This window comes from Poeciliopsis prolifica, unplaced genomic scaffold, assembly GCF_027474105.1.
Source record: "Poeciliopsis prolifica strain line A6 unplaced genomic scaffold, Auburn_PproV2 SCAFFOLD010, whole genome shotgun sequence".
Classification (NCBI taxonomy): domain Eukaryota; kingdom Metazoa; phylum Chordata; class Actinopteri; order Cyprinodontiformes; family Poeciliidae; genus Poeciliopsis; species Poeciliopsis prolifica.
The window spans coordinates 12,631,010-12,657,229 of NW_026562385.1; the positions used below are offsets into that span (position 1 = coordinate 12,631,010).

The 26,220-nt window shown below is 41.5% G+C and overlaps 3 protein-coding genes across 7 annotated transcripts in view; 2 read left to right on the top strand and 1 right to left on the bottom strand.

Annotated features, from left to right (window-relative positions):
* Window positions 1-5,528: 5,528 nt before the first annotated feature.
* On the top strand, window positions 5,529-8,137 carry prl (prolactin). The gene is made up of 5 exons (XM_055035748.1): window positions 5,529-5,659; window positions 6,555-6,667; window positions 6,820-6,927; window positions 7,022-7,204; window positions 7,286-8,137. Exons 1-5 carry the CDS (start codon window positions 5,617-5,619, stop codon window positions 7,475-7,477), a joined length of 639 nt encoding a protein of 212 aa, XP_054891723.1. The 5' UTR covers window positions 5,529-5,616; the 3' UTR covers window positions 7,478-8,137.
* A 756-nt stretch (window positions 8,138-8,893) lies between these two features.
* LOC129363330 (dual specificity protein phosphatase 3-like) lies at window positions 8,894-14,719 on the top strand. Its single transcript, XM_055035365.1, has 3 exons — window positions 8,894-9,186; window positions 11,747-11,979; window positions 12,125-14,719. The coding sequence occupies exons 1-3, from the start codon at window positions 8,981-8,983 to the stop codon at window positions 12,331-12,333; spliced, it is 648 nt and encodes a 215-aa protein (XP_054891340.1). The 5' UTR covers window positions 8,894-8,980; the 3' UTR covers window positions 12,334-14,719.
* Window positions 14,720-20,513: 5,794 nt separating this feature from the next.
* LOC129363329 (thyroid hormone receptor alpha) overlaps window positions 20,514-26,220 on the bottom strand; it is a 60,364-nt gene continuing 54,657 nt past the window's right edge. For all 5 annotated transcript variants that reach the window (XM_055035360.1, XM_055035362.1, XM_055035364.1 and 2 more), the window contains 2 exons: window positions 25,925-26,183; window positions 20,514-25,831 (listed from right to left, as the gene is read on the bottom strand). In XM_055035360.1, the coding sequence (XP_054891335.1) occupies window positions 25,581-25,831; window positions 25,925-26,183 (510 nt within the window). In that variant the 3' untranslated portion in view covers window positions 20,514-25,580. The remainder of the gene's footprint in view (window positions 25,832-25,924; window positions 26,184-26,220) is intronic.

Below are 26,220 nucleotides of genomic sequence, written 5' to 3' on the forward strand. Positions count from 1 at the left end.
TGGCTTATGAGAGCGTGCGCAAGTATGTGGACACGTGTGCACGTGTATGCAGTTACAGGTTTTCGTATGGCCAGGAGCAGAAAGTTAGATCGCGATTGTCAGAGGGGGGTGGAGGGCAAACGGCTGAAAGAGGGCCAACATTTTTTTTTGTTTTGTTTTTTTTCCCCCCTCAAACAGCTCACGGCAAAACAGCAACAAGCTAAAAAAGAAGACACTCCCTGTTGAAATTTCATGAGGGTTAAACAGAGAGCCGACGAAGCGGTGGGGGGTCAACATGTGTGTGACATTTATCATGGGGTAGGCCGAACCTATGCCGACGGTGCGCCGCAGCAGTCCTTAAAGCCCCTGGTCATAAATTAGACAAACAGCTCCGGCGACCCTCACATTGTTTCCTCTGTGTCCTTTCTCCACTTCAGCCGGTTTCCATCTCAGGATATAAAGGCTCCTCATGCTTTGGCGCCTCAGGCTCTTTGCTGACTCTTCACTGTTGAATCGACTTCAGGACAAACCCTCAGTGTTGCTTTGTAACACAAAACCCACAACAGCTAACCGGGTTTCCTGTCAATGAATACGCATTTTGAAGGCAAAAATTTGGAAGTCGAACCAAAATCACCTGAATTAGTGAAGACTTGTGGAAAGAGAATCCATTCAAAGTCAGTCAGTCTTGTATGTCCCACGTGAGCCTTTCATGTTCACACATATCGCGTGTATTTTGTGTGGTGACAGATGGTTTTCAGGGTGTTGAAAGCAAAAACCCACAATCGGCACACATGAAGGACACCGGGGACCATGAGACAAACATTTAGAAATGTCCCAGAGGGGGGAGGTAATGTGTGAACCTTTATTCAAACATTCAGGATAATCAGTAGAAACTTTGTGCTCTAGTTTCCTCTACTACTATATTTTGAAGATGATTTTTAGCATTTTAAAAGCGAAAGTCCATGTCATAGACTTTCTGACATGTCAGTGTATTTACTGGGAATTTGTGTCATAAACCTTCACAACACAAATAATAATTATATGGTGGAGAAAAAAAAGTTTTGTTTTCACAAATAATATTATGGAAAATGCGTCTCCTCTTCACTGATAACTCCTAACAAAACCCGTCAATCTGTCAGTGCAGTAACTGTTAGTCATGCACTCTGTTAGATCTGGAGCGAAATGGTGCCTTGGTTGTTAGGGTTAGGGTTGTCTTGTACCAGAAGAGTCCGGGGTTCAAGAGTTTCTCTCCTTCCTGACCTGGTCAGAACCAGAACCTTGATCTACGCTTTGCTCCGTCCAGAGGGCCCGGAACCCTCGGCTATTGAGAAACGTTTGCTTCCTGAAGGCGTGGCCCCTGTTGACATTTGAAACAGTTGGATCTGACTTTACCCAATCGCTAATGTTTGGCCGTGACATATCTAATGTGCCAGCTTGATGAAGCATGCTGAAAATTGCGTGAGCCGTAAACAACCCCGCAGGGAGAAGGATCAAATATCTTAAACATTCATCGTGCTCTGACTTTAATTGCTCAACATTTGGAAGCAACACAGGCTGAACTGCTTCGTTCCTCCGCTGCCATTGCCAAACTACAACCGTATATTTTCAGACTGCAGTTCTAAAACAGAGCCGAAATTCAACGGGATAGTTTCAGGCAACGTCTTTCCTCCTGCAGCTCAAAATCAGGTTCCTTGTTCCACTTTCCTTCTGAATTGCACTTGGGAATCAGTGTGTGTATCGAGGTGTGAGTCTGTATTATAGTCACAAGCTATAGAGCCATGAAGCTGTTGTGTGTTGGAGATTACCATCAACACACCGTCACATCACGGTATAGGGATGCCTTCCCTCAAAAGGGATTGTCGGAGTTATGGGAAGATGGGTGTAGTTGGATGCGCAGAGATCCTGGAGGAAAACCTTTTGGAGCTTCACCTTCCCGGTGGACAAATATCCTAAATGTACATCCAGAGCCACAGAGGAATGGCTTAGATTAAAGATATTGATCCTGTATGGTCTCTAACAGAACCCTGAAGAGCATCACATATTGATTCTCATGGTCACCTTTGATTTGGTTTGAATCCCTGTTAAAAATGAATCCAGATTAACTGGAAGTCAATCCCGTGAAATGAAGGCTGACATTTCTACCCACCAATATTCGAAGATAACGACTGTCGGCATTAACCCCGTTAACCCCACTGTTTAAACAGCTTTTCGTTGATTGAAGTAAACCCCTTGCATGCAAGCACTAATGAGCATTATTGTTCCCGTGGTAACCATATTAGTGAAATTGGCTTATCCAGATCAATTGTAAGGTCACTGCCCAAACAGATGCCCAGAAACAAAGACTGTAAAGAAGATCTACCAGCTGTTTGTTGTGAAAAGACTGATGATGTAATGGAGACGTTTGGCCAGTTTCTTACTGGGACACAACACACTTTTTACCCAGCTGCACATTGGTGTAATCGGACCATTGTAGATAAAAAGAGGAGCAAATTCACTCCAAAAACTCAAATATTTTAGATGTAGAAAGGTCATCGTTTCCAAATGAGTCAGTTCTCGACTTTTAGACATTTAAAGTGTTTCAAAAGTCAAACGTTTGCAACTTTTGAAACTTTAAATCAAGTAAAGTTTCAGTTTGTTTCTAGCAATTTTTCTACTTTTCAAACTGAGAAATGTCCATGTTTTTATCCGGAACATTTTTCAGATGATTTTTCAGCGTTCTTATGTTGGAAATGTTTCTATCTGGAGTTTCTATCTGGAACATCTCCAACATGCCGTTGTTGCAATGTTATCATTTAGCTCTGGAACAAGACTTTTAACTCAAAAGGATTTTCCTTTTAAAGTTCAGATGAAAACTTGCCCTTCCACATGTATCCACCAGATGTCGCCATAAACACTTTGGCAGTTCAAAAGCCAACATCTGAGCTAAACTGATGTACACTCCTGATCAAAATCTTAAGACCAGTCAAAAAATTGCAAGAATTTGCATTTAGCATTATTGGATCTTAAGAAGGTTCTAAGTAGAGCTTCACAATGTTAAAAGAAGAAATCAGCATAAGAGACAAAAACATTTGAGCGGGGAATTAATTGAAAACTGCATTTATACTCAAACATGATTTTTTTAGCTGATCAAAAGTTTAAGACCATAGCTCAAAAAACCTCCAAAACCCCCCAAAACAGAAATCAAAGTGCCAAAAAAAGGACTCAGTAATGAGTAGCTCCACCATTCTTGTTGATGACGTCAAACAATCGTTTAGGCATGCTTGATGCCAGTGTTTCCAGGAGGCTAGTGGGAACATTGCTCCAAGTGTTGAAAATGGCTTCACGAAGGGCATCCACTGTCTGGAACTGATGTCCATTTTCGTAAACTTCCCTTGCCATCCATCCCCAAATGTTCTCAATTGGGTTTAGATCCGGGGAACATGCAGGATGGTCCAAAAGAGTGATGTTATTCTCTTGGAAGAACTGCTTTGTCAGGCGGGCATTGTGAACTGCAGCATTGTCTTGTTGAAAAACCCAATCATTACCACACAGACGAGGGCCCTCAGTCATGAGGGATGCCTGCTGCAACATCTCCACATAGCCAGCTGCTGTTTGACGCCCCTGCACAACCTGAAGCTCCATTGTTCCATTGAAGGAAAACGCACCCCCAAATCATGATGGCGCCCCCACCACTGTGCCGTGTAGAAAACATCTCAGGTGGGATCTCTCTGTCATGCCAGTAACGTTGGAAGCCATCAGGATCATCAAGCCAAAACTTTTTCTCATCAGAGAAGACAACTTTCTTCCACCTTTCAATGTCCCATGTTTGGTGCACCCTTGCAAAGTCCAAACGGGCAATTCTGTGGCATTGAACAAGACGTGGCCTTTGAAGACGTTTTTTGTTTCTGAAGCCCTTCCCTTGCAGATGCCGTCTGATGGTTATCGGGCTGCAGTCGGCACCAGTAATGGCTTTAATTTGGGTAGAGGATCGTCCCTTGTCTTGATGGACAGCCAATCGGATCCTGCGGTTCAGAGCTGGTGAAATTTTTATGGGTCTACCGCTTGACTTTTTTGTTCCATAACCCTCAGGATCATTTAAAAAATGCAAAATGACTGTCTTACTGCGTCCAACCTCAGCAGCAATGGCACGTTGTGAGAGGCCTTGCTTATGCAGCTCAACAATCCTGCCACGTTCAAAGTCAGTGAATTTTTTTGCTTTTGCCATCTGGAGGTCTTGACAGTGTAAAGACTTCACAGAACATGACATGGAATCCAGATTTTTGCACAGCTTTTGGCTTTTAAAGACTATGGTCTTAAACTTTTGATCAGCTGAAAAAATCATGTTTGAGTGTAAATGCAGTTTTCAGAAAATTCCCTGCTCAAATGTTTTTGTCTCTTGCACTAATATTTTCTTTTAACATTGTGAAGCTCTACTTAGAATCTTCTTAAGATTCAATAGTGCAAAATGCAAATTCTTGCAATTTTTTGACTGGTCTTAAGATTTTGATCAGGAGTGTATTTATATACAGACGCGCCTGCACGTAAATAAGTAACACACTCTTAGAACAATGTTATTTAAACCTTTAAGTATAAGCATCAAAATTACACTGAAGAGGGAATGTTTTAACATAAAAGTTTAAATAATTGCCTAATATTCATTACCAAAATATATTCCTATTTTCTTTTATAATTTTTTTTTTTTAATCGCAGACAGTCAGATACAGGGAGCTAAATCTATGACTTTTGTGGACATGTTACAAGTAAAATTGACTGATATCAGACAAAAAGAATTGTCTTTGGTTTTAGTTGGATTTGGTTAAAAAAGTACATCTTACTAAAATGAGAAAAACATGTAAAAAAGAGAAAACATAGAAGTTTTCAAAGAAAAATAAGTAGAAACACTTAATAGATCTTTTGCTTGTAAATAATCTCTCTCTATATAAAATAATGAATTTATTTTTTTATCATTTATTATTCTGAGGAAATTAACTGTAATATCATGAAGAAGAAAACTTTCTCCCAGGGCAGGTTTAAAATCTGAAAAACTATTTTACTGATCCTAAAATCTTAAAAATATGACTTAAAGAGTCATTTTAATTTTCATCCTAATTTGTATTCATATCCATATTTTACCTCTCAGATCAGATGAATCCACTTTTCATGACCAGATGGCCATCAGTGACATTCAGACAAAATGAGGAAAACCTCCTAAAACTTAGTGAGAGCTGATGTTTTTATTCATCACTTTAATCAACACGAGGGAGGAAATTTTTCCACTTCTACACCATGCGTATACACACACACACACACACACACACACACACACACACACACACACACACACACACACACACACACACACACACACACACACACACACACACACTCACACGCATACGCAAGGTGTTTGTACTGGCACCTCACCTCATCCTGTTGCATCCATTCAAAGCCCCTCCACCATGTTTCTCATTATAAACTGGTCAAAGCAAGTTCTGGACAATTAGTGCAGACTCATCCCACTGCTCCATAAACAAAGTGTCAGATCCGAGGAACTATAAAATGGGAGCAAAATGCAGCAAAAGAGCGAAAAAAAAGGCATCAGGGCCAAGAAGAAGAAGAAGAAAGAGACTGAGAGCCTGCAGGACAGACGAGAGAACGATGGCTCAGAGAAGAATCAGCGCAGGAAAGCTCTTCATCACAGGTGAGATGGGTTTTTATTATTTTTTTCCTGTGTTTTAACAAAAAAGAACCCCAAAAAACAACAAAAAAGATTCATGCAATATTATGCAAAATGAAGAAAATACATTTGTTTGTGAGTCTATGAAGACAACTTCCTAAGCTGCAAGAACAAGAAACGTGGACTGAGGTGAAACCCACCGATGGAAGTCTGATGATCAGTTTCTTAAAATGTAATATTCTTGGATTTTAAAATATAAATCTGGCCGACATTTAGCTTCTTCAATAAAAAGATAAACCACAACGAAGCCAAAGCCAAGCCCAGAGTTTGGCTGGAACGAGAATTTACACAATCGTAACTCTGAGCAAAAATACAACGATCTCATGGTTTCTAGTTAAAATGAAAAAAGAACACAGATTGATCAGCTGTAAATTGATTCTAATACACAAACTTTTAAAAATTCTTATAATTTTGTATATAAAACCCACTAAAACTACAAATTATTAAGTGCTGATTGCACGCTTTTATTACATTTGAAACTAATTGAGTTGTCAGCCTTCATTGACACACCTTGAGTTTCCGTATTATCACGGTCTGTGTCTTTTTTGCAACTAGAAGTCAAAGTTTTCTTTGCTGGGAGAAAACTCAGGGAAAAGCCTAGCAGCCTCTCTTCAGCCATCTGACTGGCAGTGCACAGCAACAGATGGGGAAGGGAGAGCGCTTCCTCTAAATGAGATGCCTGAAACATTTTGTGACTGTCAAACTGCTACTTCTTTAAATGCTGGAACACCTTGATACCGGTAGCTAACATATACTTGGTGATAAGTGATACGATTTACCAGAAACAAACCACATTTAGACACCAACGCTACAGAGCTCAGAGTCTAAAAGCTGTCTTGTCTCCTGCGTCCTGCTCCAGCCGTGTACCTGGTGGCCATGTGCAGAGCCGTGCCCATCAATGACCTGCTCGACCGAGCCTCACAGCGCTCCGACAAAATGCACTCTCTGAGCACGCTGCTCACCCAAGAGATGGTAAGACCTCACTGCTGCCTGATTAAATCCAGTCAGATCTCTTCTATGGCTTTCACTAGATGTAGTGAACTCTTATAGGTCTGCTGGTTCTTGATAATGTTCAGAGATGTTGTCTTTTGGACAATGTGACAATCACCCTTTACTTCTCCTAGGACTCTCACTTCCCTCCTTACGGTAGGATCCAGATGCCTCGTCCTGCTGACTGCCACACCTCAGTTCTACAGACGCCCAATGATAAAGAGCAAGCTCTGCAAGTTTCTGTAAGTCGGTCTGGGTTTTGCTCTTTCGTGAGCTTTTCCCTACTGAGAAACTGGTCTTTGAACAACCTCCTTGTTGTTCTGGCTTATTCTCCAGGAGTCAGATCTGATGTCTCTGGCCCGCTCCCTGCTCCAAGCCTGGGTGGATCCGTTGGTGGTCCTGTCTACCAACGCCATCACCTTGCCTCACCCGGCCAAAAGCAGCATAGCAAGCAAGGTCCAGGAGATGCAGGAGCATTCCAAAAGCCTGACGGACGGTCTGGACATACTGTCTGGCAAGGTGAGCAAGATTTCTTACACCTAGTGCGGTTTTTGATAAAATGCTCCCCACTTGTACCTCAACGGCCTTCCTCTGTTCCAGATGGGTCCGGCCGCTCAAGCCATCTCCTTGCTGCCGTACACCGGTGGGACTGACCTGGGCCAGGACCGGATCACCATACTAAACAAATTCAACTTCCTGCTGTCCTGCCTTCGCCGCGACTCGCACAAGATCGACAGCTTCTTGAAAGTTCTTCGCTGTCGTGCAGCGAAGTTGCAGCCCGAGTTTTGCTAAGGCCAACGCGACTCTGGGGGGGAGTTCTGCTTCTTACTATCTACTAGCTCAGAGCTAGCACTTGATACCTTCAACAACATCCTGATTGTTGAGTAGTAAGTAGTGCACGTTTTCAGAGGATGGAGATATGGAGGAGTTATATAGAAGACAGAACATTGAACTTTAAGCAGTTACTCAAAACACTCGATGCCCTAATTGTTTGTCAGGGTAAACCATAGGAATTTGGTCAAAAAGGAGATTTTTAATGTTTTATTTTTTTCTTTTTATAGGGACAGATTTCTCCTGTTAATGGCATCGTATCAACTGTAGTCAACTATATTCAACTATATTCATTGCTACCTTTTGGGGTTTTCTTACCGGGACATTCTTTCCAGCTGGTCTGGCATTTCAAATTGGCCATCATTTCCTGACCTAACTCAGTAACTTCTGCATCGTCCATATCTTGCCTCCTCCTCGTCTCGTCTTTCTCTGAAACGGTTCTGCCCTCAAAGTCAGACTCCCCAACAGCTGAGCGCTGAAGCACAGGGTTTCTTCTCCTTCCCCAGTTTTACTGTGCAGCATTTGCACTTTAGATTCATTCCCACCTTCAATGCAGTGCCTGTCGCTGAATTGTTTCCTTTAAGTCTGTTAATCAATAAATACTATTTCTTGCACAGTGAATATTTGTCTTTTTTCAGTCGAACATCAGAAAGGCCTCGTTCCTAGAAAGCATTACTTACAGCCGAAACTGTCTCCATGGTAACATGAAGGAGTTTTCTTTTTTTTGTTGGTAGAAACATTTCTGGAAAATAGCTACATGGTTCTGATTACGCCTTTTGGTGAGTTAATGTTCACAGATGCACAAACTCATATTTACAATTGCAAGGATTCGACTGGAAGCACGTTGCTGCCATCTAGTGGTCAGAGGTATGAAAATACTGCTCTTGAAAAACATGCCTATTTCAAATATGACTCTTTAGGACACCAGTCACATGTTCATGTGATTTATGTCACTAAACTCCACATAATGGCTGCATGTAATCATATTTTCAAATGAAGTGATATTTATAGATGCTCTCATTGAACAAACTGTGGGGAAAATAGTGAAACCAGCAATCCCAACAATACGGACAGATTTGGAGACTTTAAGCATCATCAACATCATTTGACACCTTTTGAAATGAACAACCTTAAACCAGTTTTCTCCCTTAAAAATGTTTTTCTAATATTAATATTATAATATTCTGATCCTAAATATTTTGTATTTGATAACTGGAAATTCGTCATAGTTCACAAAAACAATTCACTGTAATAAATTAACAATAACCCACCAATAGCCTCTTTATTCTAGGAGGGTGGGAGGGGGGCTACAACAGGTAGGGGCCGTGACAGAACTTGCTCCGCCCCTGTATCTGTGCACCGGCGCTGAGCCGCAGCTCGGTATTCACAGCTCAGCCCGTCGTGGAAACACAGCTGACCGCCGAACCACAAGCCCTGTAAGCCGACACCTGCCTGCCCCCCCAGATGCGCCTGTTGGAAGTCCTCCGGCACGCCTCGGCGGACATGAGGAGCAAACAGCAGCGGGGCGCAAAGCCGCCGCTCCCGGACATGTCCAGCTTCGAGGTCTCCCTGCAGCAGCTCAACGACCTGCTGACGGACGACAGCGGCTTCTACAGCTGGCCCACCAGACACTTCCACGAGGTTCACCCGCGGATCTACATCGGCAACGCGTGAGTCCCGCAGCCATGTTTTATGGAAACCATCTTTAAGTGTGTCATGAGTGAAGCAACCTGCAGTGTTCCTATTCAGGTCACGTCATTATTCAAGACTCTCGTTAAATGAAACTGAATCAAATGTCTTTTATCTCGGTTTATTCCTCTTATTGATTTGTAATTATTGTCAGTCGGTTTCAGCAAGTTATTGTTAAAGATATTTTGATGTTTAAAAATGATGTTGGAAAACATATGTAGGACAATTGATTTGTTGCAATTATATTACTGATCAAATTTAATAATAATAATAATAATAATGATAATAATAATAATAATAATTGCATTCTCTCAGGGTCTAACATGGAAGCTCCACATCTTTCTAGAAAATGAATTCATTAAAGTGAGTGCAGCCCTCTGCCTGCCGCTTCTCTTGCTTGTGGAACAAACATACATTCGTGCGGCGAAGAGATGATGTTCTGTGACAAACCGAGAGCATCTTCTTCAAAGCTCAAGGAGCTGAGATCAGACCAGGATCTGTGAGAGCAGCTGAAAATAGCTGCTGTGCTTCACCTGTCCTCTGCAGGGGGACAGCGTCCCCGGAGCCACGCTCCACATTTCACTCACTGTACTTACTGAATCCTGCGGCAGGAAGGAAATTCTATTTTTACTGGGATTTAATGTGATTTTCATGTGGCGGGTATAAAAATGTGAAAACAATTAATCAAATTTTATTTTTACATACAGAGGTTCCAACAGGAACCATTGTGTTCTCGTGTTTCTGGTGCGCCCGTAAAGCTGATGCACAAGCTACATCCGCGAACAGCGATGGATGACAACGTCGCCTCCATCGGGCCATTGGGGGGGTCAATTTGTGCTTAAAAAAGATAAAAAATCTGATTGGACGCTGGAGAACACTGCGGTTGTGTTCAATTTGGGCTAACTGGAGTTAGCCTATCAGTGAAGCTGTTGAAGCCTAAACTAGCCTCTCCATGCTAAACATGCTGCAGCAGCACAGACACCAGCAGTCCTCACTCCTCAAGAAGAGCCATGAATTATTAAGATTTCCTGGAACACTGGAAAACTCAGTGGCTACAGCAGCGCTAGCACCCGTCTGATTTTTGAAGAACCTAAGTAACAGATGAAAATGATGCATATATCTGTTGAACTGAATAAAGAGACATAAAAAAAAACTTTTTTACTAATCTAAATGGACAAAAAATAGATTAGATTTATTATGGAAAATGTTGCTTATTTTGGCAATAAATAGAATTTGATTGAGTTGTGATTACAGATCCTGCAATTACTTGATTATAAATTTGAACCAAGTCGAATACAGACGCAGCTGTTCATTACAAGTTCGCTAATGGATGGTTTTATCAATTCATTTTAGGCTAGAACTGGCTCTTTTCAGGATCTTCTTGAGCCCAAAATGGAAATGAGTTTGACACACACACACACACGCACACACGCCTACACACATACACACACACTGTAGAAAATCTACAGAGGGAGCTGGGAGTAGGTCAGCCAAGCCCAAAGAGAGAGGAATTCATCAAAAAAAGTTAAACATAATACAAAACCGGTAAAAATACGAACAAAATAAAAGCAGCTGAAAATGCAGATAACTGGTTCTAGAAAGTATGACTCTGGTAGTACTTTCTGATTTTTGTTTGTACCACATTTTGAGTTTCGCTGAATTATATTTGGCAAAGTGAATGCAGGAACAAATTTTTTCTTATAAAACATATTCACACTCAGTGCTTTTTAAGAGAAAAAATAAAGACTTGAAATGATCCCGTCTCCTTTGAAAACCGTACATAAACGCAAAGAGGCGCTTGAGTCGGAATGTTCTAGAGGAAAATGCACTTCTCAGCTTTTCATGGCAAAAACAGAAGCATGAAAGACAAACTCTAAGGTGTCATTTTCTTTTTTATAATTCCACCTACGTGTCAAAAGATTTAAAGAACACAGAAGAGCAGTGGTCACGGTTGCCATGCAGGGAACCACTACATATAGGACGGTGGAGCAGGGTGAACAGAAGACGCGCCCACGCCTGGCTGCCTGGCGGATGTTTTCATCTCTGCTGTGTTGCCTTCAGTCTCCGGTGACTATTTTTAGCTCTTTGGGTTTGAGAGGATGGAGGTGCGAAGCGCCGCAGCAGCAGCAGAGGTTCACGGTTAAATGGAGCACGACTTTGTTCCAGCTCAAAAGGGATGCAGGGAGAAGGCGGAGGAGGGAAGAATGAGTCCCCGAAGATCTGTTCATATATGTTAAGTTGGATGTTTAGGTCATATGTTGAATTTTTACTCAGGAGTTAAACAACACTGAGAAATGTCGCAGTTTCATGTTCATATGTGCTTCTGCTTGAAGAAAAAATCAGACCTGAGCCTCTAAACCTCTTGATATTAAGAAAGGCGTTGCACCGAGTTCCTTGATTTTGGGAGATCTAAACCGGCAGATTCAGACTTTGCAAAGATCAACAATCGGCAGAAAACTGCCATCGGTGCATCCCTAAAATTGAATTCAGCAAAATTCATATTCTTAAGAATGCTCCTTACAGATTTGCCTTCTTGTTTAGATTTGTGGCGACTAACGTGATGCGCCTCAAGCGCCTGGGCGTCAGTCACATCCTGAACGCAGCGGAGGGAAACTCCTTCATGCACGTCAACACCAACGCCGAGTTCTACGCGGGCTCAGGCATCACCTACCACGGCATCCCGGCCAACGACACCGACCACTTCGACATCAGCGTCTACTTCGAAGAGGCGGCGGACTTCATCAAGAAGGCCCTGGCATACAAAAGTGGAAAAGGTACAGCGTGGCAAACACAAACTCCGACACGCATCACTTCACTGGAAATGCGACGGATCTGAAACCTTTTGACAAACGTTTTCGCTCCGAGGTGCAGTTTGCTTTCCAACAAACTGAACTTGCTCGCATTTCCCGTCTCCTCCAGGCAAAGTGTACGTGCATTGCAGGGAAGGCTACAGCCGCTCGCCCACCCTGGTCGTCGCTTACCTCATGCTTCACCAAAAGATGGACGTCCACACCGCTGTGGCCATGGTGCGGCAGAGACGAGAGATCGGACCCAACGACGGCTTCCTGCGGCAGCTCTGCCGGCTGAACCAGAGGTTGGCCGCCGAGGGGAAACTCTGGAACAAATGAGAGACGCGAGTAAACAGAAACGTGTCGTAGGAAAATGAAGTATGCTCAGCTGTACTTTGTTTGCTTTCCGCTTGTTTGAAGCTTGAAAAGCCCACAGGCTGGTGAGAACAAGCTCAGGACAAAGTGAAAGGTTTTGACCGAGGGCGATAACAGGAAGTGATGTATCTACAGTAGATTAACACCCCCCCTCCCACACACACACACACACACACACACACACACACACACACACACACACACACACACACACACACACACACACACACACACACACACACGCTGCCCTGTGTTGTGTCTTAGTTATACTGAAAGGAACATACCTCTGGGTCATACACTGACCCAATTCAGATCAGGTGAAAAAAAAACAAACAAAAAAAAAAAATCTAAAATTTTTTATTGTCGTGTGAATTTAAAGATATTCTTCCAGGCTTTCTACTTAACTTCAGCTAAATTGGAAAATTCACTTATTCATTTACAAAGAGTTCTAATGGCGACAAAAACTAAAATAACGTCTTCAGGAAAGTGTACTGTCAATAACTCAAAGTTAGTTCAGGTGAGTTTGCATGAAATGACCCTTTTTCATAAACATTACTTATAACTTGTTTAGCGTAGAACGGGTTAATTATTGTTAGATATTTTCTGAATATTAGATTTATCAAAGTTCAGTAGTTATTTATCATGTTCCGTATGGTTTGCTGCGTTTTCTTGATCAGTTTAGTTAATAGGAATATAATATTATAAGAAATAGTGAAACTTTAGATAGTGTTACTGTCACATCCAGCCTAATTTGTCCTCCACCCTTCTATCCATGGGCCCCTCATATCGGCCCCTGTCCTGCTAACACTGCCTCCTGTCTCAGTCACAGCCCCTCCCACTGTGATTTTTAATGTGGAAACTACAGGGTTTTATTACAGTATTTTTGCCTAATGTCTCTCCTGGACTTTTTGAACTGTATTGTACTCACGTTTAGAAATCTGCCTCAGACGTATTTTTGAGTTATTTCTTGTGGTTTATCACAGAAAACGAAACAGAATTTAAATTGATGCAGAGAATGTAAAACGAACAGAGTTGTCTTGAGATGTGGAGTTAGACGAACTTTGAAATTGGCCCGGTAACGATGAGAAAAGCCATTTTAGGCTCAGCTGTGTCCATGGACAAAAATACAATATTGAATTAGTATAAAATTGTCATGCATAAGGAAACGTGTATGGGGAGAGTTGGAGCATTCTGATTTGGTCTGGCTACAAAACAAAAAAAGTCCTTCAGTTCTTTGCTCATGAACTCAAGTGATTTTAATAAAATACAAATTAATTTGATTATTAGAATAGTAAAATAAAAATATAGAATATCGGTCCGCAAAAGACACACGAAGAATTTTAAAAAATGATTTTAAGCCATTTGTATTCATAGAATCGAGTAGTAGACGATGCCTTTTAGCTTAGCATAAATGCAGCGATTTGTAGTTTTCCGACAAACCTGAAACCAGTGAAGTGATTAATGTTGTAAATATCGCTCTCCAAAACAGCAAAATTATCCTAATTGTGTAATTAGGGTTATTAATAGCTAAATAATTTGAATAAAGAAATGACTTTTAGCTTAGCATAAGCGCTGTTGTTTTGGGGCAGTTAGCCTAAAGCTAGCTTTATGTTTGGCGTAAAGAGATGAGAACTGTAGCAACTTCTTCCTCTAGCTCTAAAGTGTCTGTAAATATGAAAGTACTGTGTATGAAATTAGTTGTTAATTAAACTGTTGTAGCTTAGCTCAAACATTAGCATCTGTTTTAAGCTGGCTAACCTAAGGGAAGCTTTGTTTTCTGTGTGTAGACATAAGGGAGGTCGCTTTAATATTTCTAACAATATAAACATAGTTAACTGTTGACTAATTTGCCAAGACTAAGTAAAAAGAAAACCGTTAACAAAATAAGGTTTCTTTCACATACAGCAGTGCAACTCTGCTTCGAATGTAACTTAACTGCTGCCAGGATGTCAGGAAGTCCAACTGCAAGTTTTGAACTTTTTGGTCAACATCTTTTGCACAGTGGAGTGTGGACATATTTGTACTTTTGGCATTTTCAATGCAATTTTATATCGTTGAGTTGCATGCTCTGTGATGTTTGTCAGCCCAAGTGTTGCTTACAGTCCTTAATGGATACGCTGTGTCTCTGTGTGTTAATGTGCATTACTCAGTGTGCATTATTTGTCACAGTGTGTTCTGTTGTGCCTATATCTTGTGATTCACGGTGTACTTCACTGACGGTGCAGCCCAATTGGTCAAATCAGAAGACTTACAATTTTGACTCAGCTTTGATGAAGTGCACTTTATCTAATGACTCTTGGGATTGTAATTGCTCTCTTTTCATACATGAAATAAAAAAATGTAAAAATAATACCGTCGTCTTTTTGTTTAATTGCTTCTACTTTTATCTCTTTTTTATTTACAAAAAATAAGTTTTGTATGGTTTATAAGGTTGATTTTTATTGCACAGCGGTTTACTTACTTACAATTTCTTGCTCACGTTTTGTCCTTGAAGTGGGGCAAAACTTTTATTCGTCTTCCATTGTTGATTTGTTTGAAACTTACTACATTAGAATTTGACTGTTCGACTTTATTCAGCTTTGAAAACAGCAGGACATGACCGTCTGTTGGTAACCATGTTGTCCTGAAGAGGGCGATACAGGATTGCTTTGGTTTTGCTTAGATCAGTAAGTTGTGCCAAATAGTTTATGGGCCAAAGGCCAAAAATTTAAAATTTGGTCCATCTCAGGCAGACTATATAAATTTCTTTTCTTTTTTTCTTCTTCTTCTTCTTCTTTTTTTTAACGATACATGTCTGTAGATGATATTTTGGTATGATAGTCCTTCCAAAGTGGTAGCTGAGTCTTCATTATCAGCGCATGAAGCTAACAAACCAGTATGGACAAATTCTGTTTGAGAAACTGTTTCAAAAACAGTTTGGCTCTCAAAAGAAACACATAGAAAAGAGAAAAATAAGAGCTACTTCTCAGTCCAACGCTCCAAACAACGGCTGTGAACAGCATAATGAGAAGTACCGACGTGCTGAAGGGAGTGTCAGAAAGAGCAGAAGCTTCTTAAAGAGACAGAGGCCCAATTTAAAGGCATTAAATTACAAATTTCCTTTAACTTACTTTTGATACACACCATTTTTAGAGCTGAAGTTACTTGACGGTTCTACAAAATGGCTCCATATGCCTGGAAAATACATAATACTGCTTCTTTAAAGTAATTTATGGTACACAAAATAAGTTTATCTTAAAGTTTTTTTTTGTGACTGAAGCATTAATAAAACCTTGACGACAAAGGCGTTACCATTTTGGGACCGCCACTAGAGGGTAGACTTGTACTTTAAACGGATCTTTTCTCATGGTCTCTCATTCATTGGAAGATCCAATCTCTCCTGCATTGATCCTGCTGATGTATGTAATTCAATAAAACGTTCTCCGTCGCTCTAATCACATGCTCTCATATTTCGGGCGTATTTCTTACATAACAGAATTTCTCTGAGCACGTGCAATGAAACCAAAACTCAAAGTTTGAACAGGGTCCATCATGATATCTCTTATTAAACACATGGATGCATCTGTAAGACCCCCTGACGCGGGTCGCCTCCGCCCTCCGTCCTGTATTATCTCTGCCCACCCAACTGTTATTCCTCTGACCAAGTTGAAGCAAGGACATGTCTGCCAGGGTAGCAGGGTAATGCTCTTACGTAACACCAGTCTTCATGAATGGATCAGCCACGGGGTTTAGTGTCCGATCTATTTATGGGAAATTCTTCTCAAACTGGTAGAAATACATTAGCCCATAAAGTGGGCTGCACACAGACAGTGGGCCAGCCATCAGGAAACGACCAGGCGATGAAATGACTTTAAGCCTGCGGTATGTCACTGTCATAAATAATATTTGTTTACATATTTGTTGAAACTGAGACTATATGACAACAGTAAGGTCAAACTGAACTCCTCTGCTGGTAGAGCTAATTAGAAACAACCAATCAGAGCCAGGAGGAGGAGGGTCTAAGCAGAGTTTGTGGATGCTAATACTAATTAGCATTGCAAGGACATAATAAACAGTTTTAACATTGAGTTTTGTTCCCACCGTTAGCACATTAAGTAGCTTGCATGAGGATGATTGACAGCGCCAAGCCCCTCCTCCTGGCTCTGATTGGTTATTTCTGGTCAGTGAGTTTCTTTAGACAGCAATAGCAGCTCAGGAAGGAGATCACCCTTTTCACAATGTAATCAATAAACACAAACTGCATGACAAATGAAAACAAACTCAATAATTTCCATTTTCTCTTTTCTGTCCTTTTACCAAAAACTGGATGACAGAAGTCTTCAGTCTGGTGTTTTGGTTTCTACTAGCCTCTCTTTTTTCCTGGAGGACAATTCTGTTTCACAATTCATTTCATTTGTTGTTTCTGTTGTTTTTCTTTTTTTTTAAAATTATTATTATTTTTATTTTAAGATGTCCGGTGCTAAATGTGTCATTAAAGTTTAAAGTTTATTGGTCTTGGAAAAATTTGTTCTTGCGTTATTAATGATCATATTTGAAAATGGTCTCAAAACAACAATGTGTCACCTGGACAGGCCTCATCATGAGACGGTGATATGTTTTGACATATTTGCTTGAACTATTTTTAGTACTGCAGCATTAATGTGTGAAAGAGTCGATCATTCATGCTAATCTGCAACATAAAGAAACGCAGAAGCAATGTCTACTAAAACCCGCTCTATCTAACCCATTTCAGAGATTTCCTGGAAGCATGTTTCCCTTACAGGAAAAATCTGTAATGGATGTCCGGGCCTGTCAGACTGCATCTCTGTGCAGGGGTGTGAGCCTCTCTCACACAGACCCCCCCCCCCCCACACACACACACACACACACATGCACGCACACACACACACACACGCACACGCATGCACACAGAACAGCCTTTACACACACACAGGCTATCTGTGCTGGTCTCGGCAGAGAGGCATTTTTGGATTGGTGGAGAGCAAAGCTGCTCACTGTTACATCATCTCCACCACAACAAGCTAAGAGCAAATTTGACGTCTCCATGACGGCGAAGGTTTGGGAATAATTTAGCCGTCTGCCTCATTGAAACGTAACCAGGTTCATGAACGCTGTCGATTATAAATTTTAAATTACCCCCTCGGCAAAAAAAAAAAAAAAAAAAAATGCTGGTTAATATTTCAAACATGTTGAAACTTTCACTTGTTGAAACTTTCTGTAATGTGTTACTGTTGGTTTTATAAAGACTTAGATGACAGACTGACAGCTGGATGCAGGATTATTCATGTCTGCCATTGATTATTGCTATAGTTTACCGTCTGCAATGTCGTTATGGTAAACAAGTTATTATTTGGTGGTTAATCAAGACAACATATGCTGTTTTGTGGGCTTTTTTGTCCCCATACTTTAAAATATTTTAGTTTAGTAACACTCTGTTACGAAACCTCGCTAAATAGATGTTGGTAGCAGTACAATGTGGGGAGCCGTCGTATTTCCATTTTTAGACAATGTGACTGAACAGATTTATGTGAAATGTACAGAGTTTGGGAGGTGAACTTCAAAGCCAGTTTGGTTCTGGATTTAATTTGGGGGTGTCAGAATAAAGAAGGGGGGATGTAAACTGAACTTGTGCGGATTTGGGTTTATGACTGATAAACATGTTAACCTGTTTCCCCTTCAGATCACATCAGAATGCAGATTAACACCAAACCGTAGAGATTCTTTTAGACCAATCACATCTCATCTCATCCGTTCCATTATCCGGGATCAGAACTGAAACGTATGATCAACATACGTATTGATCATATAAGCGTTGACAACACTGATTACGTATTGATTGTGTGATAGCAGTGTTGATCTCTGTGGGTTGATAATGTTCATACAGCCAGTCCTTCTCATTGTGGAAGAGGGAATATAAATGTTCACGCTGCTAGCAAAAAGTCAGTTCACAAGCTAAAGCCGGCTTGCTAGCTGCAGTTAGCATGCTGGCTAGGTAGTTGGCATTTGAGGCTAAATATCTAGCCTCAAATGTTTGATTTGAGGCTAAATGTTTGGCTTACAAACTAATTATAGTTGTAAGTTAAATATTTAGCACCAAACTGAATACTTAGCTATTAGTTTAGCTAATAGTTAGCAAGCTAAATATTTCGTTTGGAGCCACATACAGTATTTCGGTTGCTTGTTCAATATTTATTTATTTATTTAACGACATCCAAAGATGACTGACTTTGAAATTTGAACCTCCATTTTTTTCTCTTATTTCACTTTTTCCAATGACAGACTAAATAACCTGTCATTAGCAAACACATTTTTGATTGATTGATTGGTTGAAGAAAAACACAACAAACAAGTTTCCTGTGTGATGAGAAGGGTGTGGTGGAGGTTCAGTTCTCTGAAGCCTCACAAGTATTCGGTTTAAAACATATTAAAATGACTCCTAACACTGGAGGTCATTTAATATCTGCCTGAGCACAGTGTTAATCCCACAGCTCCATGTTACCATGTTCAAACTGATCACTTGGCTTAGCGGTTAATCCTGACCTCTAACTCTTTGTTCTCGTATAGAACGTCGGCCATGATGTTTTCTGGTATTGGATCTCCACCCTCGCTGCCTCACATGTGTCTACGGACTTTTGAAGCTCTGCTCATGTTGCAGCCACTATTGATGGTATTTTATTTGGCTATGTGAAAGACTAATGCAACGTTTGCCGTAATTGGAAAGTGGAAAATCTGAAAAATAGGATCTCGTTATCCATGATGGCGTTGAAAGAGCACGTTCCTGCCAGACAACTCTGAGGTTTTAAAGAAACACAAGGACATTTCTGAGTTTGAAAAGTCGCTAGAAAATAATTGAGAACATTTTGAGGTCAATCTCAACAAGTTTTCTATAAAAACAAACTTGGAGATTTCTGAGTTTGGAAAGTTTGAATTTCTCCCGTTGTCAATCTCTGAAAATGTACGAAAGTCGACTTTTCAAACTCAAAAATTTCTCCTTTCTCCTTCTAGAAAATGTTTTTTTTGGATGGAATTTACTTCTAACCCTAACCCTTTTTTTTTTTCCTTTTCTCTGATGTTCCGCCGTAGCTTTGTGCCAGTCTGTCACTTAAAATCCGTAATCAGACTGATCAGTCACATCTGGTTGAGGTCTAAAGTGCTAAATAACTGCTGCCTTCCCGCGCACAAAATTCCCCTTCAGATGCACAAAGTGGACAGACAAATGCCAAATACTTTGACGTAAGAAATGTCTCAATAAACATCAACAAAAAAAAAGGTTTTAAACTATCAGAATGCTTTTCTCCGATTGTGCTGACAGCAATTTGTCACAGAAAGCGAGAGAACAACGGATCCTGTTTCCTCTGAGCCGTTATCTGAGAGGCTCCAGGCCAAATCGGCTCAGCTTTTAGATCAACAGCTAGGAGAGAAAAACTGTGGCTGCTTGCTAAGAGGACGCGATGAGTCCAGCTGCTGGAGCTGAGTCTCACATGATGCTCTTCTGATTCACTAATCAGAGCCTGTGTGCTCCCAAATAAAGTTAGTGGAGAGGCGCTGCAGGCCGAGACAACACAGGCCCGCTTTCATCACCGCCGCTGCCTGGAAGAAGAACAGAGAAGTACGCAAAAGATTTCAGTTTGTCATTTTATAAGACACTACTTTGTGTTAAAATCACTCTAAGGGAAATGGAGGATGTACGGCATTCAGCAGGACAGAGAGCTGAACGACGGCACATTAGAGCTATTGTAGAAAAAAAGAGTCAATTTCTACCAAGCAACTCAGAAATCATCTAAGAAACAAACAGGGAAATTTCATAATTTGGAAAGTAGAAAATTTGATTGAAAATACTTTTTTTTTAATGAATCTACGTGCAAGTCTGAAAAGTCAAAAATTTGTCAGAAAAGACAAGTTTCTCATGTTTCTAGAAAAAACATAAGAAAAGTCTCAAAAGCTGAAATGATTTTTGAAATTTTCAAACTCAGAAAATGTCCAAAAGTCAAAAATGAACACAGCACTGAAACCGTTCTAGCGTTCCCTGCAGGTAAAGAGGCAGACGTGTTTTGATACGGACACGTTAAAGTTACTGACAAGTTAAAAAAACAATGTTGTTCAATTGACCGGTTGGTTGAAACCAGTAAAACGACAAGAGCCTGAAGATTTCACAATGTGTCTTTAATCACAATATTGCAGTATTTTACATTCCACATGGAGACACACTCCTGCAGGGATTGTCATATCTTCCTCCACCAATGAGAGCTCAGAGGAGCGCGGTGGGCAGAACACAGACAGAGGACAGGAGGACGGTGCAGGACAGACGCAGCTAGAGACAGAACCGTTTCTCCTGGGTAAGTCAGGAGGAGAACGCCTCAGCCGTTACGGTTTGGTGCAGTGGCAGAGATTAGGATCCGATTCACAGTTTGGACGACTGTAAACACAAGGGAGAGAAATCACAATTCTCCCTTTGCAAAAGTGAAAAAAAAAACCTCAACAACAAACAAACACCTGATTTGCTCTGAGGCTTCATTTTAAAGGTTGTAAAGTCATCCTGGGTTGGAGTGAGTTATCATTTTTATGTCAAATTAAAGACAGAGCTGGGCTCTGGACTCCAGAGTGCTGCTGTGGTTTCCCTCCGCCGACCGTTTGGCGCTGTCAGCTCACATCTGCATCACCGCCGGGGAGCGCTGACCCTCGAACTCAGCAAAAAGCAAAAAGAAGAGAAGAAAAAAAAAAAGAAAAAAGAAAGGAGTGGAGAGAGACGGCTCGATCTGCAGGCGGGGTCAAAGGTCGGCGGACTGAGAAGGTTACTTGGTAATCTCCACGAGTCAAACGAGCGTGGTCATGTCAGCCGGAGAGAAACGCTGCTGATTTTCATCCGGACTTTTGTCACCTGGTGAAATCATCTGAATGGGCCTGAGTGCATAGAAATATATAAATATGTATATATGTCGCTTTAAATATTTACAGATATTTATATGTATACTACATATAGTCCACAGCAAAAACATTCATACTTTTTATTTTTTTACTTTGTCCCATATCATATTGCAACCAAACATTTCTAAAGTACTTTACTGGGAGTTTATTGTCCAGACCAACACAAATAAAATGGTTCTGAAAATAACGGTGGTGGCAGCGTCATGCTGTGGGGATGTGTTTGTTTAGCCACGGACTGGCAGGTAATTGTGCATAGTTAATACTTTTTCTATATAATTTCTCTAGTAATTTCTCATGGGAAGCTTTGTTCAGTAAATTTTGATTTATACTGTAATAGTTCATGACTTGAAAATTATACTGACCATCATTTGCAATGAACGTTTGAGAAAACCTGGGAAAATATCACGTGCATAATCATTTGGAACACGGTTTAATGATGTCAAATATCAGCTGCAACAGCAACATAAATACTGGATATCGGCGTTTCCCCAAATGTTCAAATAGGTGCGACTTATTTCCGATTTTTCAAAAAAATGTCAAACTTTCACCTCCATCATGTGAAACTTGGTGCTGGTCAAATGAAACCCAGTGAAACACATCGATGTTTCTAGTTGTAATGCAACAAAATCGTGAAAGAGTTATTAGCTGTATGACTATTTCTGCAAGCACTACGAAGTGTAATAATGCACCCATGTGAGGCACATGAACATATCAGGATGAGCGACAGGGCAGCTGTCTGCGTGTGTGTGTGTGTGTGTGTGTGTGACGGCGCTCACTCAGTGATACCAAGACGGTGTGGATCAGTTTAACTTCTTCCGCTTTCTGTGTGTGTGTGTGTGTGTGTGTGTGTGTGTGTTTGTGAGTGCATGTCAAATGAGCCACAACGTAGATTAGCATCAGCAGCTGCGCTTCATTAACCGTAAAACTGCGCAAATTTTGGAAGAAGAAAAAAAGAAACAACTTGTGTTCTTCGACAAAAAGCTTTTGAGACGAGATGTGGTGATTTTTTTCGGCCGTATCAAACTTTGCAACTCTGCAAAACTTCAATGGAAACACTTTTCTCGACATCGCAAAAGTCACGTGATCAACAGTAACCGATGGTACTACTGCCGAAAACGACACAGAAGAAGACAGGAAGTGGAAGGATGATGATGGTTTCTTTTCCTCAAACCGCAGCATACGTAGATGTGCCAACAAACGTCGTCTCGGCGGATCGATGATGAGCTCTAAACCTCATGTAGCTTTTTACATCTAACAGCCGCGCTCCAAGCCTCATCGTCCGGAATCACCGGATGGAGTGAAAGACGAAAACAGCAGGAGGACAAGACGGAGAGGAAAAGAGTCCAGACTGGTTCAGGATACAGACAGCGTGGTTTTAGTGCAAAAAAGGAACCTGATAAGTCTTTTGTTGTTGTTTTTTTTTTGTAGTGATTGGCAGCTAGAGACGTGGTTCACAGAGTTTCTTTCCCTGCAGGTTTCTGAGGCGCGGATGTTCCTTTCTCCATGGAGGAATTTAGTCCATCATGTGCTTTGAAAAACTGCTGAGTCACCCGTCAGAATCCTGACCCGACCGGGGCCGAAACGGCTCCACCCGCCAGAGCACTGTCACGGTCTATTTGAAGTTCATTCATTTTACCGTCAGTCCTTCACCACCAGGCCGCCATCGAGTTCAGGTTCTGAAAGAAAAACCTGAACTCAGAGCGACTCTTGGTCCCACGGGGGCAGTTAGAAAAACAAACCGGGTGCAAATGATTTCTCCGTTCACAGTGGGGACGTACGGCGTACAACTCCAAATGTGTGTTAGGTTGGCGGATGTGATCGTGTTGGGTTCCTAGAGGCGGCTCCATGGAGACGAGAGGTGAGGTAGAGTCTGTTGGTTTCAGGCAGTTACAAGCAGAGGGGTCGGGTGGGGGGCAGAGGGGTCGGGTGGGGGGCAGACGGGGTGGGACAGGTCCCTACCAACCATCCACCAGGATGGAAACGGACCAGGGGATTCAAGATGAGGACACACTGAGACTGAGAGGCTGCTTCCCACAACGTATCAGAAAGGAATACAAAAATAAAAACAGAAGCCAATGAGAAAGAGTAAAAGCATCTGGAAAGTGAACGTGTGTCTGTGAGGTGAAGAATCAGGAGGTCTGAGTTGGGTGAGGTATTCTACATGCAGACACCCTGCGTGGGCTGGAAGTGGCTGAAGAGCTTTGAGATGTTTTGAATAAAAATAGTGCTTTCTGTGAACACACTGACTTCGTCATCAACCTACGAGATCAAAGTGTAAAGAAAAGGCTGAAGTTTGGAAGGACAATGAGTTGATGGGCAACAGCGACCCAATCCTCTTTGATTTGATCAAGAAGTTTTCCAGAGTTTCCTCGTCTCTAATTTCTGTCTGTCAAAGAAAGAAAATGAAATCAGCTGACTGCTACACGCTGAGGTCATTTGCAAGATTAAATTTGGGGCTGGTAGTGCTTTCACTAAGACCATGAGAGTGTCTTTAGTCAGAGGCTTCTTCAAATTTGATGTAATACAGACTGCTACAGGGGATCCTTCCTGCCAGCAACCATCACAGTTTACAATATCTCTGAAGAATTTGAATGAATATGAGTTACAATAACATTTAATTTCTCTTCGGGATCAAAAACGTCTTTTTGAATTGAATGGTGCACAATTTCAGATAATTTTTTAAGCAGTTATTTTTTCCTTCATTTATTAAGAAAAAATGCATAATTTGTTTTGCAAAAAAAAAATGCATTTTTTTTGCATAATAACATACTATTTATTATGCAAAACAATAAAGATTGTTATTTTGCATAATTTTACATATTTTCTTTACTGGGACACAGACTGTGGTGATAAGCAAAATTGTGTCAATAAAATTAGATAAAATCTTGAAAATCAACTAAAAACAGCCAAAGTGAGAAAGTTACCAAAATCACTAACAAAAGTCACACATAAGCTGTGATTACCACATAGAAATGTGTAGAAAACAACACAAAGCACTCCATGTGTTATTGTAATTGTTTAAATATTTCATCAATGAGAATAAAGGAGATAGATCTCTAAAGTTTCAGACGAATAGGCTACACATTTATTCAGATTATTTGCTTGGAAATCATAAATCGCACCAATTGGGATATGCATATATAAACAAATTTGTTCGTAGCCCTAAAAATATGTAAATATGATCTGAGAACCTTTGCAAGTGAAGCCCAAAAGACTGAAGAAGCTGGCCGTTGCCTTCCTATGCATTTCCACTCAATTCTCATCTCCACTCAGGGATTTCTCCCATTGGCTTTGATTTCTCAGGGTGAATAACAACAGGGCCAATCAGCGAACAGAGGAAGGAGTCGTGAACTGCGATGTTGAGTTTCTGCACTTTGTAACCGTTTTATCTGCCCAGACTGACTCTATACATACTCACAGTTTAGTGCTGCCAGAATGCACTGCGATGTTCAACACATCTGGTGACACACTGGATGTGACGACACTACTGCTGTAGTGCCCTCGGCTATAAGACTTGTAGTACAAATAATGTTTTATAGATTAGTGTTTGAAACAAAGCTGTTCTCTCAGCAGTTGTCAGTAGCATATGGGTAACTGTGGGGTGCATGGCTCCATATCCTCTAACTCAACTACGTCTGGCCCCTCCGTCCCCACCAAATATAAATAAAGAAATACATTTGACAAGAAATGAGGTAACACTGTTTTTTTGTTTTTTTTGTGCATGTACATTCTGTGAGTGTGTTTCTTAGTGTGAAGGTTTGTGTGACGGAGGTAGGTTGACGAACACTCTCAGGGCCACAGTGGATTGAAAGTGGAAGCTTATGCTCTTGGAGATGTCGGGGAGGTGGGAGGTCAGCGGGATGGTTGTTGGGGATTGTCAGAAGTGCCGGTTGTCAGGCCCAGGACAAGAAAAAACCCTCGAAGACAGGTGCTTGAGATTTCACTAAGGTGTGCCGCTAGCAAAGCCCCACAGTTTGCATTAGGTGTGACACCAGTCCAGGCCTCCTCATAGATGCAATTTGGATTTGCATATAGATGCACGTTTATGGCATAGTGTTGAAACACTACCAGCTGTAGAACACCTGGGTTTCTGTTTCATGATGCTGATGAGAGTTTGCTGGTGGCAGAAGGTCAAGTCTTGTGTTTGACAGAAATGGGCAAATACACAACTGAAAAATGAACAGGGCACGTTCTCACAAATGAAAACAAAATCCAGTCTTTCCTATGACGTTCATCCATGGCCGACGCTTCCTTTACTGGCGACCCCGAAGCGGTGGGGCGAGATGTCACACTTCCTGGTCCTCGAAGACTTCCAGGAAGAGTGGCGGGAAGAGTTCGTTTGGACACTCAACCTTCATGTGGAGGAAGCGACTGGCGTGGCAGGCGCCGATCATCCGCAGGTCCGTGACCTTCATCAAGAGCTTTGGCCAGAAGTGGGGAATGTTGTGCTTACGGTAGTTGATGTAGTGCTCGAACGCCAGCAGGAAGGCCTCCTGGCTCCGCTCGATCTTCTCCATGCTCATCAGCCCCGACCGATCTGAAGCCAGTGCAGAAAGAAGAGCTAGTAATATGACATGTTTATTGCAGCCGGTTCAAGCAGTCCTTCCTATAAAAGGTGACGCTGCCTCACCTGAGCTCATGAGCAGCACAGCTTGCAGCAGTGCCACCTCGGAGTCGTCCAAGTTGAACTGTGCCAGGCTTTTGCCCAGATCAAATATGGCGTCCGAAATGACCCCGAGCCCGCCGTTTTTCAAGTGCTCACGTTTTACGGCCATCTCGCCGCTGAGCGTCAACGTTTCGCTTTCGGGGTCGTAGCGCACGGCGGCGCGCAGCGACATGATCTCCATGCAGCAACCCTTCAGCAGGATGATCTGGTCTTCACAAGGCAGCTGGCAGGTGCACAGGAATTCAGGGTTACTGAATTTT

Bases quoted from the DNA above. Each gene is read 5' to 3' on its own strand.
- prl (XM_055035748.1), top strand. From the start codon at position 5,617: ATGGCTCAGAGAAGAATCAGCGCAGGAAAGCTCTTCATCACAG. The intron at 5,660-6,554 runs GTGAGATGGGTT...GTCCTGCTCCAG, and splicing joins AGGAAAGCTCTTCATCACAG to CCGTGTACCTGGTGGCCATG. The intron at 6,928-7,021 runs GTAAGTCGGTCT...CTTATTCTCCAG, and splicing joins AGCAAGCTCTGCAAGTTTCT to GAGTCAGATCTGATGTCTCT.
- LOC129363330 (XM_055035365.1), top strand. From the start codon at position 8,981: ATGCGCCTGTTGGAAGTCCTCCGGCACGCCTCGGCGGACATGAGGAGC. The intron at 9,187-11,746 runs GTGAGTCCCGCA...CTTCTTGTTTAG, and splicing joins CGGATCTACATCGGCAACGC to ATTTGTGGCGACTAACGTGA. The intron at 11,980-12,124 runs GTACAGCGTGGC...CGTCTCCTCCAG, and splicing joins GGCATACAAAAGTGGAAAAG to GCAAAGTGTACGTGCATTGC.